Raw genomic sequence first — 20,957 nt, 5'->3', positions numbered from 1 at the left:
ATATCTAAATTTATGCTAATCAAGTAGAACTGTAGAAGTATCATTTTCATGGTCAAAGTGGTGGGTTTCTACAAAGAAATGAAATTTATAGTTTATATAATACACCTTTCTATTTATTTTAAATATCTCATTTGCCTCTACGTTTTTTAATACATTAATTTAATTTTCATGTCTTCAATGATATGTACAAAAAAATTATTTAAAATTAATATTAATAAAATATAGAATCAAACAAAAATAAAATACAAATACAAATTGATAAATAGTTATCATCAAATTCAAATCAAAAGTGATAAATTAAAATTTTTTTTTAAATAAAATCGTCTCACCGTGACCTTATACTTAGGTTAAATAGCTAAAAAATAAAAACTTTCACCTTACATTTTTTAACGTCTTCTCTATTTAAATACAATTACTCCTACTAAAAGTCTAAAACCCTAAACCCTCTTTGCTTCCCTCTCCTTCCTTCAATTCCATTCCAATCCACCCTTTTAGGGTTATTCCACTTTCCTTCAATTTCAAGCATTTCTTCAATCATGAATTCAAGCATCAATGTCAAAGCAGAGTCCGTTCACACCACAATGTTCACTTCAACAAAACGATTGTCTCAAGTTTCCTGCAACTCAAATATTTGCTGTAAAAATAAAATACCCAATTCGTTTTTTGCCCCAAAAAGCCTTTCTTTATCTCCATTTACTCTTAAAAACCTGGAATTGAAAAGGGTTTGTGAAAATAGGCAGGTTCTTGCATTGGCAAGTAGTGGGAATGAGAGTGATGGCTTCACTTACAAGGATGCGGGGGTCGATATTGATGCTGGGTCTGAGCTTGTTAAAAGAATTGCTAAGATGGCACCTGGAATTGGTGGCTTTGGAGGATTGTATCCTTTTGGTATACTTATTGTCCCCTTTATTTGATTCTCCTAAGGGGCTATTTGGTTGGGCGAAAACATTTTCGTACATATGATAATTAATTTTCCCTAGTTGGTTTGATGGAGAACTCTTAGGGAGATGCAGGTTTTGGGGATGGAAGGGAGGAGGGAAATTGGGTTCTTTCATTTTTTGAGGAAAATGTTAAAAAGTGATGGAAAGCTTTTCTCCAATCTTAATTCTCTTATCAAATCAAACATTGGAAAAGTAGGTAAACTAGTTCTATAGGAAAAATGTTTTTCCCGCTAACCAAACTCCACCTAAGTTGGCCTTATCTTGCTAATTGTTTGAAATATACTAGTATGTAAGATTTTTTGTTCCTATTTTATACCGAAAATGTGATATTGATTTTGAAAATAGGTGGTAGTTTTTGATTTTTATGTGCAATTTGATTGAAATATAGTACTTCTACTACTTTAAAGTGAATGACTTATGTGATTTGATGGATGAGGAGTCTGGAGAGAGTGACTAGATATATGAGATATGTCTCTTTTCTTGATGTATTCTTTAAGGAAAGATTTGAAGTGAAGGCCCAAATGGAAACGGGTATTTAAATTTGAAGGAAGTATAGTTAAAATGGGGTCACTCATAACATCAATGTAGTGCTTGTTTGCGACTTCCAAATATTTGGCTACAAGGTATTAGGAGACAGGAGCAAGTTCATGTTATTTTGTTGGTTCCTCTATTAGCATCCTCAAAGAAGTTTATGCTTCACTGTTGCATTATATAGTTTATGAATGATTCAATCAACATTGAATTGATAATGTCTCGTTAATTTTCTCAAGTTTGTGGCTTGGATATAATAATTGCTTTTCTGTAATGTCTCCAAGACCCGCTTGCTTCAATTTTGCTTAGATTGGATGCTTCACAGTTAGCTTAGATTAGATGGTGTCTGCTATTGGAGTCTACATTTATTGGAGTCTGCTATTGTTTGAAACTTTGACTTATGCATCTTTTCTAGTGTTAAACTTCTTCATTGTTTTCATACTTTTGTAGGAGATTCATATCTTGTTGCTGGTACTGATGGTGTTGGTACCAAGTTGAAACTTGCATTTGAAACTGGAATACATGAAACTATTGGAATTGATTTGGTAACATTTGATTTTGATATCTAATCATTATTTATTTTTATTCAGGTTGGCCTCTTACTATCGTTTTTTCCAGGTTGCAATGAGTGTTAATGACATCGTTACTTCCGGAGCAAAACCCTTGTTTTTCCTAGATTATTTTGCTACAAGCCGCCTTGATGTTGACCTTGCTGAGAGGGTACACTTTGCAGCACATTTTTTTCTTTCCTTATAATATAATCTTATCGTCTCATTTGGTGCAAATTTTAGGTCCTGACTCCTGTCAATGAGTTATTTTCTGATTCAGAAAAACATAATACAAATATTTTTCTGAATTCAGGTAATCAGAGGAATTGTTGATGGTTGCCAACAATCTGATTGTGTTCTTTTGGGTGGAGAGGTAATTCAGATCTGTGTGCATTAAGTGTTGATGTTGCAACTTTTAAATAATATAATTTCCGTTCTTGTTTTTGAAGGGGTAGCTTTTATAACTGTTGGTTGATGTACAAATTTTTGTCTTTAAGACTGCAGAGATGCCTGGTTTTTATGCGGATGGTGAATATGATCTTAGTGGATTTGCTGTGGGAAGTGTGAAAAAGGACTTGGTCATTGATGGGAAGAATATTGAAGCTGGAGACGTACTCATTGGTCTTCCGTCTAGCGGAGTCCATTCGAATGGTTTTTCTCTAGTGAGGAGGTTAGCAATTGATTGATTTATATTTGTTAAAACCGGGTAATGACCCAAATGGCAATGCAACGAGTCTTAGACTGTGAGGTGTTGTTGAGCATAATTGGATGGAAGAAAACTTACTCACACATTTGACAAATACACGTGTTGTAGGGTTTTGGCACATAGCAATTGCTCTCTGACGGACAAAATTCCTGGCGAGACAATTACCATGGGTGAAGCCTTGATGGCACCGACAGTCATATATGTTAAGCAGGTGATTTTTTCCCTCCATTTATTGAACACTATCTAGATGGATTGATATTCTTTGTCTTGCTTAAGTTGCTTGTTTTTCTGTGTGAAGGTGCTTGATTTGATCAGCAAGGGAGGAGTAAAGGGGATAGCCCACATAACTGGTGGTGGGTTCACCGATAATATACCAAGAATTTTCCCAAAGGGTCTTGGCGCTGTCATTAATATAGATTCTTGGCCCGTTCTCCCCGTGTTTAAATGGCTCCAAGAGGTAAGAGTTAAATGCTTCCATTGTCTTATTGAGATCTCTATTTGTTTCTCGGATGGGTTTGAATTTCTAAAACCTGATATATCTGTTGACTTTTGGTTGTTGCATTCCATGCTTGGAAGTAGACACAAAATCAGACTTATATGACCTACTTGTGCTTGTGGTGGTAGGTGGGAAGAATAAATGACAGTGAGATGAGGCGGACGTTTAACATGGGAATCGGGATGGTGGTCGTTTTAAGTCCTGAAGCAGCCAAAAGCATAGTTGGTAATGCAAATGGAGCAAGTCCAGTATATCGCATCGGTGAGGTGGTGAGCGGTGAAGGGGTCAGCTATCGATGAGAGATGTGGATTGTTTCACATTAAGACCTCGATGTATCTTTAAAATTGTTAATAATATGCTAAAACTGATGCAGCGCTTCTTTGCTGTGGTCTGAAGATCTATAGACTAGGAAAACAAAATGTTAAACTTGTTTTCCTTTTGAAGGTGGTGAATTTATTGCCATTTAGCTTGGTTGCTGACTAATTTTGATAAATATTAATTGATTACCTTTTTGTATTTTATTTTAATTAGTACTCCTTATTGTCATTAATACAGGACTTTTTTTTTTCTTAATCCCCTTCTCTTCTCTTGTGGGAAACATACAGATAACAAATGCTAAGCTGGTGAGATAGTAAAGATTACATTATCTTTTTCTATTGGGATTGGGAGGGGTTATATTAGATGAATACAACCTTATATTTGTTAGAACAAGTAGTATAAGGAGGTATCATTATAAAATTCTGAACTCTTTTCTCAAGTGCATTATTTTGACTTTTTTTTTGACTATCATGAATGTTTATCTTTAGTAACAATGAGTATACCTAATCTTAAGCTCGAACATAAAGAAGCTTATTTTAGAAATTAAATATCCGAAGTTTATTTTGGGAATTTCTTTTATAATTAGCTTATTCTTTGCAATGCTTCAATACTCAATACTAGAGAGCATGGCAACATAGTATACAGACTTAGAAGATGAAAGTTCAAACAAACATCTTCTTAAGTTGACGGCCCGTTTGATAAGTGGTATTAAATGGTGGTAATGAGAATGAAACTAGTGTAAATTTGGTTGAAATTCCTTGCTACCTTGATGGTCATGCTTGTGCAATTTCAATCATCTCATTTTCTTCATATATTTCATTCCAATGTATTACCATCTAGGGAGGTGGTATTAGGTGGTAACGGAAATTTGTGAACAAAAGAACTTTTTGTGATTAAAGTTTTATCACCATGGAAATGACAATGAAATTTTACATTATAAATCATTTTCATTACCACCACTTAGTTTCACTAACCAAATGGGCCGTAAGTATCATAAATAAATAACTAATTAGTTTATCTATTATCTATTAGAACTTAAGAGTACTATTACTACAATATCTACTAGTTTTTCTGTTAAGTTAGTTGTCTAATAAATTTTTTAACTAAATTCTGCTTTTTTTAAGATAGATACATAATAATGATAAAAGTTATGAATAATTAATGAATAAGAATGCCCATCATGAATGTTTGCAGAAAAGAAGCATGTCTCAAAATATGCTCAATTTTTTAAAATTTCTATTTTTTTCTAATAAGCTGAAAGAAGTAGATCTGTAAAAAAATAGTTTCTTTAAAGATTTTATATTTAACAATACGCTTATATATATATATATATATAGTTGGCTTTCTTTGTTAGTTTTTCTTTACATACCCAAAAAATTAAATAGATATGTACAAGGTTGAAGAATATTTGTGGGATAAGATTTGCATTTACATTAGGGAAATAATAATCGTGTTTACACCTGTGATACACGGACACGCCACTGAACAGGCGTGTCGCGTGTCGGACACGTGTCGGACACGGACACGCGAAAATCCGTATCCGACACGCCAAATGAAGTGTTCAATATTTTAATATTTTTTCGGACACGCGGACACGGCAAGAGTCAAGGACACGTTTTTTTAAAAAAAAAATAAATAAAAAAATTTGAAATTCTGAACTTCAGAATAGTGATACACTGTCACTGATACTCGAATCAAGCAAGCTTTCTCTCTCTACAAATTGTTTTAATTTTCTCTCTATAAAAATTATTTTTTATTTAGTTTATTATACGGGTATTTTTTATGGAAATTAAATAATACCCAGAAAACAAAAATTGAAAATCGAAAATAGAAATGGATGGGATTGTAAGAGGCTTTGTTTGTGGTAGACTAATAAATGAGGGTATTGAATACAAATAGTGGTTGGACTTTAAAGCAAGTTTTAATTTGAGGAAGAGAATAGAGAGTTCAAAAGATGACATCTAAATATCTTTTATTTTTCCATTTGGAATTTTTGTAGAAAATATGGAATAATAATAACAAATTGTCAATAATAAACTAATTTTTTTTGATCCGTTGACTATTTTGTATGACTATTTTTAAATACTCATGTTGTTTATTTGGTACTTATTTGCATTTTATATGAGTTTTATGTTTTTAAAGTGTTTATTTACAAATATCAAATGAAAGATTGTAAAATTATCTTTAATTTGATATATTTATTATATTACCATTTTCGTGTCCCCGTGTCCGCCATTTTTAAGTTGGCGTTTTCCCGTACCCGTGTCGTGTCCGTTTTAGTGCAACCTAGGTTTACACCGACATAAATAAAAGCATATTTGAAAAATAGACTTAAATTAAGTCTAATCAACTAGTCCACTCAATTGTCAACCATGTTTCACTTAATTTCATGGATGCAAGCATCTTGTATAGTCAAATACCTTGACAGAAAAACACAACCTCACCTAATCTTCATTATCGACTTTTGAATTTATTACTACGTCATATATTATAACAGCAAGAATGCTCACTTATCCGATCAATCGTTCGTATTTCAACTGCTCTCGTCTTCTTATTATGATCTTTTTTTAAAGTATAATATTTTTATCCATATAAGAGCATTGATCTAATAATTATTTAATAAAATTTGTCTTTTAAATATAAGGGCATATATAGATCATATAATATCTCAATAATGAATTTTTATTTTTACTACTTACCGTTAATTTTATGAGTCATATTTTATTAAATGTCCCCACTGCCATAAAAATATAGAAACATAAAACACTAGAAGAATGAGACTTTTGAATGTATTTCGACACAAACGGAGGAAATTTGATATGCGATTTCAAACCATATCTTTTCATGGCACCCCTACTATGTAAGTACTTTATGGTTCGGTTCTTTAGTCAGGTTAATAATAGAAATCGATCCACTTAATAATAACCTCATGCTTATTCCAAGAATAATGTAGATGAACACAAATAATAAATACAAAGTGAGTTTCTGCCACAAGTCTCCGTATCAGTTACCATGTCTATCAAGCCCTTCCATTCCACTCCAGGTAGAATTCTTCCAAGAATTCTTCCATAAACTTGTGCCTTTTCTCTGCCCTCTTCCGTCCAGCCTAAACATAAACACACAGGACTTATTTGAATGTCATAAAAAGTGCAATACAAGCAAGCACGACATTTGAGGAATTGAACGTGTTTAAATGGAAATAACACCAAACGTTGTCCACTCAATCACAAGACGACAGACACAAAAAAAAAAAAAAAAAACGCAATAAATGAATGAATAACCACAGAAAGAACCACAAAAATGACTCCGAACTAATAGTAGGAAAATATCTAGACTAGAGTTCTGAAGCCACAACTAATAAGTCACACATTCTAACCTGTGTTTTCATCAAATCCTTGAGTTTCAAAAGCTTCTCATGGAAATGATTTATTGTAGTCTGTTTATCTTTATTCATGTACTCTTCTTTTGACATTGCAAACCGTGGCTTTATGGCAGGATCATGCAGAACCCTGCTCCGACTTCCCCCAAATGTGAAGCAGCGTGCAACACCTGAAATTAAAGAAATAAGTAAAGCTTAACTACAACATATACTCGACCAAACCTAAGCACTGCATCACATTGAGCTGTAGTAGAAACTACTGAGCTATTGATGCTGTATGAAAAGTTCTCTCATATCATTGTCTGATCGTGTATTGTCCCAGTCAATAATCATGAAAGTTCATTAATTAAAGAGCTTCAAGCTGTCCACTACGCAAGAATTACAACAGTTCATTACATGAAACTATAAGTTCGTCATGTTATAAAATGTGTAATTTAGGGAAATACCAATGGCACCAATAGCGTCAAGTCGATCCGCATCTTGCACTACCCCATACTCCAGAGAGCATTCCTGATCTCTGACTCCTGAAAGCTCCTCTTTGAATCCTGCACAGATCTCCGTGAAAAAAAAATCAGTACTTTTTGAGTTTAGATGCCTCAGTTTCAAAGATACTCCAATCTCTTTCTTGTGCATCTTACACAAATACATAAAAGGAAAAATTCTTTGGTTTGAAAGTTCATGGGATGGGGTGGAGAAAAGTAATGGAATGAAACAAATCAATCAGAGATCAGATGTCAACAGGTAAAAATTAGGGAGCCAAACTTCATTGCAGAAGATGATTGTAACAAAATCAAGAAAGCATCCAACCAAATCTACATGAATGACCTCTCAATGTCGTACATCGGTGGGAAACAACCAACCATCTGTCACCAATGAGAAAGACTAATTTCAAAGGGAATAGAAGAATTCGACCTCTCAATCCTCAAAATCCTAAGAGCACATTTATATGCAAGGAATCACTTCACATTAAAGTCTACAACCAGTCAAGATAGTCAACTATCTCAAGGACCGGACTTCCGCATGTAATTCTAGGGTTGCACAAAAACACTACATCAATGTGTAATTGGTGATGGTAAGGCCGTGATGAACATTAGAAAGAACTTCTGGCATCTGCAAACAGCATAACATTCAGAGCCATTCTACCAGCCGCTCAGATAAGTCAGGTTACTCTTTAGTCCAAAATGAAATAGTGGAACAAGTGAAGCATAGAGTTTTTCCCACCCTCCCACTCCCTCCCCATCATGCCCCTACAGCTATCAATGTGTGGCCGTGTGCTGACCTCAGAGAGCGTCATCTCAATGGCTCAACCATAATAAGGTTGTTTTAATACCCTGGTTTCTCAAAGCTAGGTCTCATATCTCCATATTCTACAACCAACATTGCACCTGATAGAATCTAAATTATAACTTCGAAACGCAGCAGCCCCAACTTTTAATTTATTGAGGGAAAGTCTTTCAGTAAAAAGATGATAGCAGTAAAAATTGTTAATGATTAAATAAAGAATCAGGATGAGGATCCATAGAAATCGTGCTACCACCATTAAAATGTTTTGGCTTGTTCGCATAAGATATTAACGAACTCATCCAACAAAAGAAACTCATTTTTTTTTCAAAATATTATATATCTGATCACTCTCCAATCAGAAGAGGTATCTTTAAGAACCAAAGACCACACAATCAACAAAGGAGGCTCCACTAATATCAGATGGATAACAATAATAATAATAATTATAATATGAATCTATGAACCAAGGTTTAATCATATAGCCACACCAAGGGAGGAGAGGCCACTCTTCAACAATAAGCAGCATCTTTTTTAACCAAACAACAGACCAAGGAACTGCAGTTCACATTGGAGGATGCTACTTTGACCCAAGGTTGAACCATATAGTCAGCACAAAGTAAATGCAAAGATATTTTGTGGTCTCTTTCTCTAAAGTATAAAGAGTGATTAAAACATTCAATCTACAAGAACAAAAATATATTATTTCAGAATTAACAACATTAAATTGCAGGACTAACAGCTTTATCTCCTTTAGAAACCAAGAAAAAAAATCTCATGATTTGGTCAACCATAATACTACTATATGTGTGTGTTTTCGCACTGATTTGTGTTTTCATGCTCATGAGTGTTTAAAAGTGTAAAGATCTTTACTAAATGGAGGAAGTATTGTAGTATACACAAGTGTGAGTATAACCCTACAGAATACTCTGGGGAATAAAAATTACTAGAAGCAGCTCTGCCTTAGCATAAAGTCCTAATAAGAAATTATCATGAGGGAAATACTAAGTCCAAAAACGAAACAATCAAGAGGGAACATAATTATATTACTCTGTTAATTAGTTGTAAGCTGCCATAAAGTGGTCATTGAGAATTCTTATTTAGATAATTTTTCAAGATTTATTGAAACTTTAAAAAAGAATTAAAAAGGGATTCGCAATTTTAAAGGGGACAGTAGCAACTAATTTGCATCCTAGAGTAAAACACTGGTGTTAAATCTAACTATCTATATTCTAAGTTACAGCAGAAAATCAGCATACCCATTTGTTTTATGATATCCAATATCTTCATTGCTTTGGTCTCCTCTATGCCTTCCTGTTCAAGAAACTGTTCAGCTACCTTTTCCTCCGCAGGATCTCTGCATTTATAAGGCTCAAAAATGACTACAGGAAAAATAATGATAACCATAGAGAGAAAATGCATGGGCAAACTTATCCTTCAATTTTTAAAGGTTTCTGATAGATAAATGATAAACACTGCTGCTAGTAGAAGCAGGAGGTTTTGTTATATTCAGGTCCGCAATTGGATTTACTTTGTCGGCCTTATTTACTTGAAGTCCCTTTACTAAACCTCTATTATTATAGATGGCACACCCCTCGCTGAAGTAAGGCACAACCTTTGGAAAGTAGGTTTCTCGGTAAAACGGTTTAAATTTGTAAAATTAAGCAGCTATAAGTTCCATCTGTGCATCAGAGGCTTAAGCGACCCTCACTGAAAAGTGAAAATGCTCAGGCCTTTTTAAGTGCACGGGCAGCTGCAACATGGGATGTGATCATTCAAAACCGTGTATGAGCTGGCTTAAAGCATCTCCGATGCATAGTTTTCCCAAAAGTTTGCTCTCCATTTTTCCTTCACTCTAGTAAATTCCATTTCACTCCATCTTATCCACAATGCTAGCAAGCCCAAAAATTCCCTCTCCTTCTTGTCTGTGCTACATAAAGTCTTAGTCAATTTAAGTAATTTTTTATCAATATCTGGGAGTATTGTTTAGTTAAAAATATTGTTACATACATATTTTTGGACCAACAACAGCCTTAAAATAATAATTTCATCAAAAAAAATTATTATTGAGAGTTAAGAGTATTACTCAATTAATTTAGTGTAAAATACATATTTTGTTACAACACCTTTCACCTCGACAAGAGATTTTCTAATGACAAAGCCATGAACAACTATCTTAAAATTAAACTCTATATAGGGGGAATATAAAATTTGAGGACAGTAACAGGGATGCTGAGTTGAGTATTCCAACGATTTTGCAAAATTTCCACGTACTAATTCCACAACAACCAAGCTAACATCATATCAATAAAGAGAAACTTTTAACAAGTTGCAACAATGTCAGGAAAGTATGAAATAAAGCAAAAAAGAGCTAATCACTCGTGACTAGAATCGATAAAAAGAAAATTTTCACAAAAAAGATATGTAGACCAATTAACTGACCTCGCATATTTGTAGTCTCCTGAAATGGATCATACAAAGAAATTCATTAGTAATGTTAAAGAAAAGGAATCATAAAAAAATATTTTGGCAAATTTTTTTTCATTTTTTCACATCTGCAATTGGGACCGTGTACTTGTAAGTTAGTTTGTTAAAATATTGAAAACTATCATACTCGTTCTGACAATAAACAGTAGACTTCAAGTACGAAAGGGTTAAATTTAATGTATGGAAGCATTACCTATATCATGTAAAAGGGCAGCAAGTTCCACCTACAAGGATACAGGTAACTTACAAGTCAATAGCATGACGAAAGTGCTGCAGATAAACCAATACTCTCTACTGGTGCTTATACCATTGAAGTTTTCACACTGTCCTCACTCTCTGGTCTGAATACATCAACGAAAACAAAGCTAGAACCTTAATCCAGAAAACATTGGGGGGTCGGCTATATGAAGCAACCAATCTCAATGGTCATCCACATAAATTTCCTTTTCCACTCATCTCTAATTTGTAAACTAGATACAAAATACAAACAAATTACTATATATTAAAAAAAGAAACAAACGCAACATCTTTGATCAAGTCACTTTCATGTAAACGTAAACTAAGCAATTTACTTCAAATAGTAAACAATTTGTGCACAATTCATTACAGGCGAAACCAAAACTTTAGATGAGGGTAGGGAAAATATTTCCATATCAACATTACAAAAAAAATTTCGTAGGTGAGTCATGAATGGTTCAAATTTTGCCATAAGTTTAGGACATTTTAGCAACAACACCAGTACTTAGATATAGAGTTCAAATAATTTATTAGCCAAATACTCCATATGTTCAACATTTTTATTGATTTTTTAGAGCGGATCGCCCTTCGTCCACCAATAGCTCCGGCTCTCTACACAAGGCAAGAATCAATCCACGACATACGCACAATGTGATAAATGGTAGTACTAATACACATCACTCATCAGTAACAATATACCATTTTTATATAGACAATATAGTAAAAAACAATCAACAATTTCAAACCCTTGAATAATTTTGAGCAAATTTTGTATTATTACGGACAAGAATAGCTAAATTTGAGCATAAAGAATGAACTCAAATTGTTTGATGAAAACAAAAACAATGAATTGAAAAAAACGGAAAGATTATTACAATTAGCATGGAATCAGGTGAAGAAGAGAGGCCTTCCTCAGCAGCAATAGAGAGAGCTAGATCACGAACACGATAAACATGAGCAGCATCATGAGAAGCATCGTTGCCTTTCATGGATTCTTCAACTAGCTTCTCTGCTCTTCTCACTACGTCTCTCCTACCCTCCATCGCCACCTTTTTTCCCTGCTTTCAGTCCCTGTACTGTCAATAAAGCCAAAAGCTAATAATTCACATTTGTCCAAAAGGTGGAGTTTTGAGTTGATCAGTTTCATTCCAATCTTCCTTAAATCACACGTTCTTTGTTAACACCGTCTCAATACCAATCAACGAAATCATACAAAAATACAAATACAAATACAAATAAAATTCTAATTCTAAATTAAAATTATCATAAATTAAAATAAATATAATTAAAAATTATCATAATTTAAAGCAAATTAAAACTCTAATTTATAAACAATCAATACCTAAATAAAATTAATTTTATCATAATTTAAAGCAAATTAAAATTAAACCCAAATAAAATTACACTCAAATTTCAATATTTTACGAAATATAAGTATGGGAAATTGGATTATAGGGTTGTGGACTATCGGCAACAATGATGCAGTGGCAGTGATAGTGTCGGCAGTAGTGGCGGTGGGCAGGCCACAGGCAAGCGACAAGACGGCCACAATGGTAGTTGAGAATTAAGGAAACTAAGTGAGATCGGGAGGAAGAAGAGTCCAAAATGGGACAATTAAGGAAACTAATAGTCATTTATTTCCTTAATTTATTAGTCATTAGTTGTAATTGTGTCTTTTAAAGTAGTATTAATTGTTTTAAAGTTAGAAATCGTGACTCGCTACTGTAGCATAGTGGTATGGAAGTGAGATTAATTATTCATATTTGGCAATAGGTTATGAGGTCAAAGTCTTAGTACTATTTTTTTGAATTTTTTTTTACGGGGTCGCATATGCAACTTCATCACCTTAACTAGGTCCACCACTTAACGAGTTAAATATATTTTAAAAGTTATCTTATAAAAATTATCAATATAACACATGCTTTAAAGATATTAACTCAAAATACAAAATTTAACTATAAATGTAATAAATAATGATGTAAAAACTGAAAAACCTAACAAAATGTGTCAAAGCAATGCGCTTTAACCTGATTTTCAAAGTATTTTGAGTCAATCATTTTTAAAATATGGGTCAACATTTTTGAACTAAGACATATCAATTTAATCATGCTAATTGTATTATCACGAATTACCTTAACCTATATCTAGTTGAGCACTATTTATTGATATTGATAATGAAATATCGTATAGATAAACATATTAGAAATCACATGGCTAAGAGTTTAAAGAAGTAAAGGTGCCTTTAATTTCAACTTCCATAAATAAAGGCACTAATGGCGGTTAGATCACCGCAAAGAAAAATATATTTCAATTGCAGCATAACATCAAATGACCAAATTTAAACATACAAAGCTGAAACAGTTCGATCGAGAAATAAAAATCTATTGTCATTTTTCAAGGATCACTCGAATCCAACTTTTTTGTGGACGCTGCATAAGTCTCAAATCAGCAAAAAATCAGCGGGAACTTCTCTCTAGTCTCCAAACATCGACATACATCTTCCAAAATCCATAGTAATTTTCGACAATTATTGATCTACTATCTTATAAGAAACTCCTGTTCCAGGATCGACCGTCTGCGAAGAGAAATAAAAACCATAAACAACATGTTACGCGCTCAAAAAATTTGGCTAGTATGAAGAATGATCCTTTACCAAAAGGGTTGATCGAAAAATGCATATTATGGACATTTCATTTTTGATGATTCCAAATACCAAATCTAGGTGTTACAGATATGCCAATCTCATAGAAAGTTCTACAATCACATGAATTACGTTATGTAATTAAATGGAAAGAGCGTTCAAAGTAAGAAACGACCGTATCTTTCTTGGCTAGCTTATCTACAAGTCAAAACATAGACTCCATTTCTAAGATGGCACTTCAAAAAAAATTCCAACCAGTGAAAACCGAGTGGGTGAACTATGTTGCTGCCGTTCTTATGAAATTCCTTGGTAAGGTTGTGGACATTCAACCCTACCATTAAACAACACTATTTCATGGAATCTTTACAGAATTCTTATAAAATCTTTGGCCAGAATGTGTACAATTCTTATAAACTCATAGCACCACTGAATAACTGCGTCCACAGTTCACACGCTCGAAGAAGATTAAGAAAAACAAAAACATAAAAATGGAAAAAATGAACAAAGCTACTTCCATATTTTAATTAACAAGTCCCTACACTGTACCCGGATATATATGACCATCTTAGTATCTTTTTCTATTGAATATTATAAAAATCAGGGGCACCCATCAGTTTATGACCTAGTTATTGAACCTTCATTTATAATGTTGTAAAACAATTGTGCCGATTGAGGAATATGAGGGAGCTTGTAGTGACTATCATTCTCTTCCTCTACTCTAAGAAGTCCCCATCCCCAAATACCTTTAAAACACAAGGAAAAGGCTCCAATGCTCTCAAATCTGAGATTTGAACTTAACAGGGTAAAAGCATGTAAAAACACCACGTCAAGCAAGTATAACAGTATATGGGGGCCTAGAGGCACGTTAAAATTTAGAGGTTATTAATTTTGCGCCTCTGTAGTTATTGGTCTTAGGCTTAGCCACTTCAACAACATCACCTCATCAATACGGATCACAGGTAAGCAGATCAAGAAGGATATGATCCAATGCTATCAAGAAGTAAAATGTACTTGCAGTTTAAAAGTATATTGCAAAAGTCTAATCAGTGGTCAAGTAAGCAGCATAGAGGACCACCAATTTCCAAGCACTACACTAGCAATGTTAATCACACTGTGTAACAACCTATCTCATTATAAGTACGAGTATACAATAATAAGTAGAATGGAGTTCAAGGGATTTGTGCGCCAATGAGTCGTACTCCCAGACGTGACCGCTCTCTGTCTGGTCAGGTAGAGTACATAATAGTATGCCAGTCTATTAACCCTCATCAGAAACTACCAGAGAATCTACTCTGCCCATGCACTCACAAGGAGTGCTAATATCATTGGATCAAAAAAATAAGTCAGATAAGAACATTTGAGATATTTTGAGAAAGATAACAAGGGAAAGTTCACATCTATTGGTCATCTTCTCATATTAATGCAAACTTCTTCTTAGATTAAACCAAACTATATGGGGATCCTTCTCATATTACTCTACACTCTAAAGTGATTTACCCCGTTATCATTAGGTTCATTAGCAATATTTTTAAAAAAAGTGAATCTCTTCTCTCCTCCGGAGTCACCCTCACCCTATCAATTCCACTACCAGAGAAGAAAATCGCTAATTCTACCATCCACCATTAAGAATGGCGAACTTTATCTTCCATGTCTTTCCTCTCTCTCCTCTTCACAAAACATGTTACCAATATTATAGCCCTAATGCTAAATCAATAGAGAAATGCTACATCAGTTACTCCCAAAGTCCAAATTGTTTGCATAACATTACAACTAGAGAAAATAACTTCAACCCTAAATCAAACCCAACAAATCCTACAAAGAAGGTTCTCTTCAAAAACTTTTGCTTTGATGAACTTTAAATTAGTACCTAGCCTCTTTCAAAATCGGATCGTCAAAATTCTCCAACGTCACATCAAACGTAATGAAATTCAACCCAATCGAGTGAAACAACTCATTTGCGTATTGCCAAATCATCTAGCCAATTTATTGGGTATTGGTTCGGTTAGTGTGGAGAGAGATTGAGATGATATTATAAAAACTATTAAAGATATGAGGAGGAAAGACCGGGTATGGGGGAAACATAAGTTTTAATGAAATGAGACTATTACGAGGAGGGTAACCGTAAAGTAGTAGATATTAGTTAGGTTATTATGTTAAATTGGAGTAGGGATTAATATGAGAAGTGAACCAATAGTTATATTCATCTTATTGATTCTAACTAGTTTGAATTAGATAAAACGGTGAGAATCCGCCAATATTTAATCAAAAAAAAGATCATTAAGAAAACCAAGTTGAAATAATAGTCGGGATGCAAAACAAGGGAAACCATGGTATGTATAAGCTGGTAAACGAGCACCAACTCCACATGCATTTTTGGTCCTTCCATAGAGAATGATACCACAAATAAATCGAAAAAACCATGAACTATCGATAAACCTGATTATAATGCACGGCTATTTAAATTATTAAACAAAAAAATAAATCAGCAGCAAAAAGATAGGAGGCCAAATATAGTCCACTTCAAAAAAATATCAATAAACAGTCATTGATAAACACCAATAGTTGTGTATGACACACACCTCAATTATGAATCCTAGTTTGAACCTTTGGCTTTGTCTTTGTCTTTGTCTTGAACCCCAACAGCATCACTAACCAAAGCAATTGGCCTCTGATCAATGACTTCATCAATAATCCCAAACTCTTTTGCTTCTTCAGGTGTCATAAAGTAATCTCTATCCATGTTCTTCTGAATAACATCAATAGGCTGCCCTGTATGCTTACAATACAATGCATTCAGTGAATCCCATACGCGAACAATCTGTTTTGTGTGAATAGTCAAATCCTTTGCTTGCCCGCTATAACCACCAGATGGTTGATGAATCATAACTGTTGCATTTGGGAGGGCTTTCCTTTCACCCTTGGCGCCAGCAGCCAAAAGGAGTGAAGCCATTGATGCAGCTTGTCCTAAACATATTGTGTGGATTGGAGAGCGGATGTACTGCATTGTATCATAAATTGCAAGACCTGTATTTATAAGATCTTGTCACACCACCAATACATGTGGACGACCACAATAACTAATCTACGGGTTTTGTAGCCGACCCAGTGTTTTGGGATTAACTTTTAGACATTGTCGTGTCGTATGTCACACCATTAGCGTCAATCAGCACATCAGTCAAAAAAACATGAAAACATATGACCACTATTTCTAGAAGAGCAAGTATCTAGACCCTAGGGAGATATTAGGCAACTCTATCAAGAAGGTCAAGAATATGCGATAAACCTACCTCAAATCCATGTCCCCTCTCTACAGAGTACAGTCAAGACACCCAACAGAATCCCACTCTACACTACATTTTTCCAGTGAATAACAGCATAACATATCTTGATTCCACAAAATTCAAACAGGAAACCTTTGGTAACAGAAGGGGAAATAGAAAATAGAAATCCCATATATTTGCATTAGAATTGAACCCAATGCTAGAAATTGAATCGACCCAACCAAACTCAAACCTCACTATAACCATAACAATACAATTTACAACATTGATACATTCTTGTAAAACAAATGACTAACATAGAATCAAATGTCACAGACTAAAAAGAAGACGCAAATTACATATACAGAAAAGATAATCCCCCAAAAAAAGTAAGCAGTTCTACTAAATATAGACCAGACGAACAATGAGTACTAAAAAATAATTAATTAACATAGACCCAACTCATGAAAAGCAAACATACTGTAAAGAACTACACACAGAAATTAGCAAAATAGACCAAAATACACTGAATTTTCATATTATATTTCAGAAATAACAAATACCCACCTCAAAATAACAAATTTCTCCATAACTAAGACCGAAATTAAATCTAAATGAAGCATATTTACGCAAGAACTTCACATAAAATTTGCTAAACATACTAAAATACACTAAATTTCATATTATATGTCGAAACTAACAAATACCCACCTCATAAAAAAACGAATACCACCAAAAACAATAACTAAAATGAATGAAAATAAGAATCAGGATGAAAAAAAAAAAAAAAAAAAAAAAAAAAAAAAAAAAACTAACCAGCAGTAACAGCGCCACCGGGGGAATTAAGGTACATATGAATAGGCTTGGAAGGGTTTTCAGATTCAAGAAAAAGAAGCTGAGCAACCACAACATGGGCAGTATCATCAGCAATTGGGCCATTGATACAGATGATACGTTCCTTAAGAAGACGAGAGAAGATGTCATAAGCTCTTTCTCCTCGAGATGAGTGCTCAATTACCATGGGAATTAAGCTGTATGAACGATTAATTTGAGAGGTAAACAACCCATTTGAGGTTGAAGGTGAATACAAAAATTTGGCTTTGTTAATGGCGGTTCTTAACATGTTTGGATGTGAATTGAATCGGTTGTTGAAGTTGGAGAAATCTTGAATGGGGATTGGGGAAGAATGGTAAGGGTAGGGCTTTAGTTTAGATGTGTAAATAGGAAAATAGAGTGGTGTTTTTAAATTATAAAAACACAAAAATAATTTTTGTTCCATTAAAAAATTATTTTATCTCTAATAGATCATGATATACTAATATGGATTAGTTTTAGCCAAGCATGTTCGTATTTTAGGTGAATTGATCAGCCAATAACAATTTAGTAAAAATCACTGTCGAAAAATAAAAGGTACAAAGACAGTATTATATAGTTAATAGAAATTTGAAGTTGACTAACTCCACATAAAATAATAAAGTAGTACTTCATATGATAGGGCCACGAAGGCAATAAGGCATCCGTTCCATAGAGGAATCAATTATGAATGTGAGTTCTGTTGAATTTATGTTGTGTTGTTGTATATGGCTTTTTTTTTACGTTGTAATTTAATATATTTTTATTATATCTTTTTTGTAAGGTTATATATATAGCTAAATGAAGTATTGTTATGTGCCGTTATTGAGATTTAATAGTAGCTGCCAAATTGTAGTTATGTTAAACTATGTCAATATTTGTTATATCTTTATGATCACGCTAAGTAACTTATTATCACTTTCTTTTAGCATTGTTTTCTTTAAATGTAAATTTAAACTTAATGAATGACAAATAAACTATAGGAATGAAGATATATAATAAATGATTTTAGCCCAAACACACATCAACAACTAGAACGTTACCCTCCTCCAAAGAAACAATTATTGAAAATATGAGTAAAAGTTTGGTTATGGTTTGATCTTTTTTAAAACAAGAATAACGATTATTATTTTTCAAAACTTAAGTCCAACCCACATAAAATCAATATCTAAATCAAACTGAAACTAAATTTAAGGAAAAATAAAATTTAAATTGCAAACATTATTAGCAAATCAAAGTTTTAAAATCACATTACTATTCATAGTACTAGATACTAGCAAACAAAAAGTCAATTAAGTATCAATTTCATCTAAACTACGAGATTAAAATCACTAATAACAATACCGATTTTATCCAAACTTGGGTTACTCAATATATTTAGTTATTATAAAATGCGTGAAATTTTTAGTATAAAGATATATAAAAATATAATTTTCAAGTATATAAAAAATAAACATAATATATACTAAAGATGAAGTAATAATGTTAAGATATAGTGATACGAAATTTTTTATTTCTATAATAAACTTAAATTGTTTGTAGATGACCTTAAACATGATGAATAAAATTGTCTTATAAGTTAAATATAGTCAATTTATTGTTTCGTCCAATACGTATAAATTTATTTTGAATAGAACTTGTTGATTTCGTCCTTTCCTAACTTTACGCTGTAGCTATGATTGAATTCTCCATAAATCTCACCTATTACTTATGTTAAGTAAATATTAACAAATGCATGACTCATGTTAATTTTTAACCTTATTTATATGATTATGTCATTCTTGCATTGCAACAAAAATTATAGATGGTTAGTTTTATAAAAATATTCAAATAATTTACTTTAAAAATGGTAAATTCACGATATGTAATAAATTTATATTAATAACTTAGTTACTATAGCTAAATCTAATCCATAACCATTTAGCTTATTTTGTTTTGAAAATAATACTCAATTACTTGATTTAATTAATTTTTGGATGGCTAAAAATGATATTTTGATTAAATTTTTTTACGCTGTAAGTTAATATTACCCAATAAAATCCATCTATCTAATGAGGCTCTTTAAAGATAACACATGTTCAGTCTTTTTATTATATATTGTAATTGTAATTGTAATTGTAATATTGTATGATATATATATATATATATATATATATATATATATATATATATATATATATATATATATATATATATATAATATATATATATATATATATATATATATATATATATATATATATATATATATATATATATATATATATTGTGTGTGTGGGGGGTGGTCAAGTTCAAGTGAGAACCAAATTTATATGAGAACCGTCAGAACCAATCTCTCCGAAAGGTGTTATTTTATGACAAAAAAATGTTACTTATATTTTTAAAAAAATCTGGTACTTGTGATGTTACTTTAAAAAAATATAATTATAAATACAAAGTAACAAGTTTTTTCGAAAAGTAACAACTTTTTATATTAAAAGTAATACTTTATTGTGAGTTTTTTTTTCAGAATTTTTTCTTAAAGTAATATTTTTTTGCTTAAAAGTATCATTTTTTTTTTCAAAAGAAAAGTAACACTTTTTTACCTAAAGTAACACATTTTTAGTAAAAAAGTAACACTTTTATGCCAGCCTAATTTGTTCTCACGATACTTATATAAGGATGGTTCTCAGTAGAACTTAAATATATATATATATATATATATATATATATATATATATATATATATATATATATATATATATATATATTTATATATATATATATTTATATACTCCCTCTGTTTGATCTTCCACATTATTATAACGGGTAGTTTCAAAAGTTCTTCCACTTTAGAATATTTTCTATATTTAAAAAGTTTTTATCCCACTTTTACCCCTTAAAACCCCCCTTTTCTTTTATTTATAATTATTTTCTCTCTTATACTTTCAATACAATCATTACTTCACAGTTCACACTACTATTTAATTAAAATAATACCCACTACTACCCCATACTTCCAATACAATCATTACTTCACACTACTATTTAATTAAAATAATACCCACTACAACCTAAAGATTCTATCTTCCTTAATATGTTAAAAACCTACAGTGAAAGATAAAAAAAGAACGGAGGGAGTATATATATATATATATATATATATATATATATATATATATATATATATATATATATATATATATATATATATATATATATATATATATATATATTATCAGATAAAGTTTTATTTTATATATTAGAATAAGACTATATGGTTATTTAAATAAAACTAACA

The 20,957-nt window shown here is 32.2% G+C and overlaps 3 protein-coding genes across 3 annotated transcripts; 1 reads left to right on the top strand and 2 right to left on the bottom strand.

Moving 5' to 3' along the window:
* The first annotated feature begins 341 nt into the window (after positions 1 to 341).
* Positions 342 to 3,648, top strand: LOC130806747 (phosphoribosylformylglycinamidine cyclo-ligase, chloroplastic). The gene is made up of 8 exons (XM_057671945.1): positions 342 to 888; positions 1,923 to 2,017; positions 2,091 to 2,192; positions 2,334 to 2,393; positions 2,518 to 2,690; positions 2,835 to 2,937; positions 3,025 to 3,183; positions 3,351 to 3,648. The coding sequence occupies exons 1-8, from the start codon at positions 537 to 539 to the stop codon at positions 3,519 to 3,521; spliced, it is 1,215 nt and encodes a 404-aa protein (XP_057527928.1). The 5' UTR covers positions 342 to 536; the 3' UTR covers positions 3,522 to 3,648.
* A 2,653-nt stretch (positions 3,649 to 6,301) lies between these two features.
* Positions 6,302 to 12,112, bottom strand: LOC130806308 (uncharacterized). The gene is made up of 7 exons (XM_057671327.1): positions 11,800 to 12,112; positions 10,881 to 10,911; positions 10,643 to 10,661; positions 9,460 to 9,557; positions 7,366 to 7,464; positions 6,917 to 7,089; positions 6,302 to 6,646 (listed from the first exon to the last, which is right to left on the bottom strand). The coding sequence occupies exons 1-7, from the start codon at positions 11,965 to 11,967 to the stop codon at positions 6,560 to 6,562; spliced, it is 675 nt and encodes a 224-aa protein (XP_057527310.1). The 5' UTR covers positions 11,968 to 12,112; the 3' UTR covers positions 6,302 to 6,559.
* Positions 12,113 to 13,161: 1,049 nt separating this feature from the next.
* On the bottom strand, positions 13,162 to 18,053 carry LOC130806701 (ATP-dependent Clp protease proteolytic subunit 2, mitochondrial). Its single transcript, XM_057671878.1, has 3 exons — positions 17,642 to 18,053; positions 16,145 to 16,589; positions 13,162 to 13,499 (listed from the first exon to the last, which is right to left on the bottom strand). The coding sequence occupies exons 1-2, from the start codon at positions 17,946 to 17,948 to the stop codon at positions 16,159 to 16,161; spliced, it is 738 nt and encodes a 245-aa protein (XP_057527861.1). The 5' UTR covers positions 17,949 to 18,053; the 3' UTR covers positions 13,162 to 13,499; positions 16,145 to 16,158.
* Positions 18,054 to 20,957: the final 2,904 nt, after the last annotated feature.

This window comes from Amaranthus tricolor, chromosome 2, assembly GCF_026212465.1.
Source record: "Amaranthus tricolor cultivar Red isolate AtriRed21 chromosome 2, ASM2621246v1, whole genome shotgun sequence".
In the NCBI taxonomy this organism is placed as follows: domain Eukaryota; kingdom Viridiplantae; phylum Streptophyta; class Magnoliopsida; order Caryophyllales; family Amaranthaceae; genus Amaranthus; species Amaranthus tricolor.
Note: the sequence above shows the minus strand (reverse complement) of the source record. Positions and strands in the feature narration are given on the sequence as shown.

Bases quoted from the DNA above. Each gene is read 5' to 3' on its own strand.
- LOC130806747 (XM_057671945.1), top strand. From the start codon at position 537: ATGAATTCAAGCATCAATGTCAAAGCAGAGTCCGTTCACACCACAATG. The intron at 889-1,922 runs GTATACTTATTG...ATACTTTTGTAG, and splicing joins TGGAGGATTGTATCCTTTTG to GAGATTCATATCTTGTTGCT. The intron at 3,184-3,350 runs GTAAGAGTTAAA...TTGTGGTGGTAG, and splicing joins TGTTTAAATGGCTCCAAGAG to GTGGGAAGAATAAATGACAG.
- LOC130806308 (XM_057671327.1), bottom strand. From the start codon at position 11,967: ATGGAGGGTAGGAGAGACGTAGTGAGAAGAGCAGAGAAGCTAGTTGAA. The intron at 10,912-11,799 runs GTAATAATCTTT...GTATCCTTGTAG, and splicing joins CACCTGATTCCATGCTAATT to GTGGAACTTGCTGCCCTTTT. The intron at 7,465-9,459 runs GTATGCTGATTT...AGATCTGTGCAG, and splicing joins GGATATCATAAAACAAATGG to GATTCAAAGAGGAGCTTTCA.
- LOC130806701 (XM_057671878.1), bottom strand. From the start codon at position 17,948: ATGTTAAGAACCGCCATTAACAAAGCCAAATTTTTGTATTCACCTTCA. The intron at 16,590-17,641 runs GTTAGTTTTTTT...TTATAAATACAG, and splicing joins CGGTGGCGCTGTTACTGCTG to GTCTTGCAATTTATGATACA.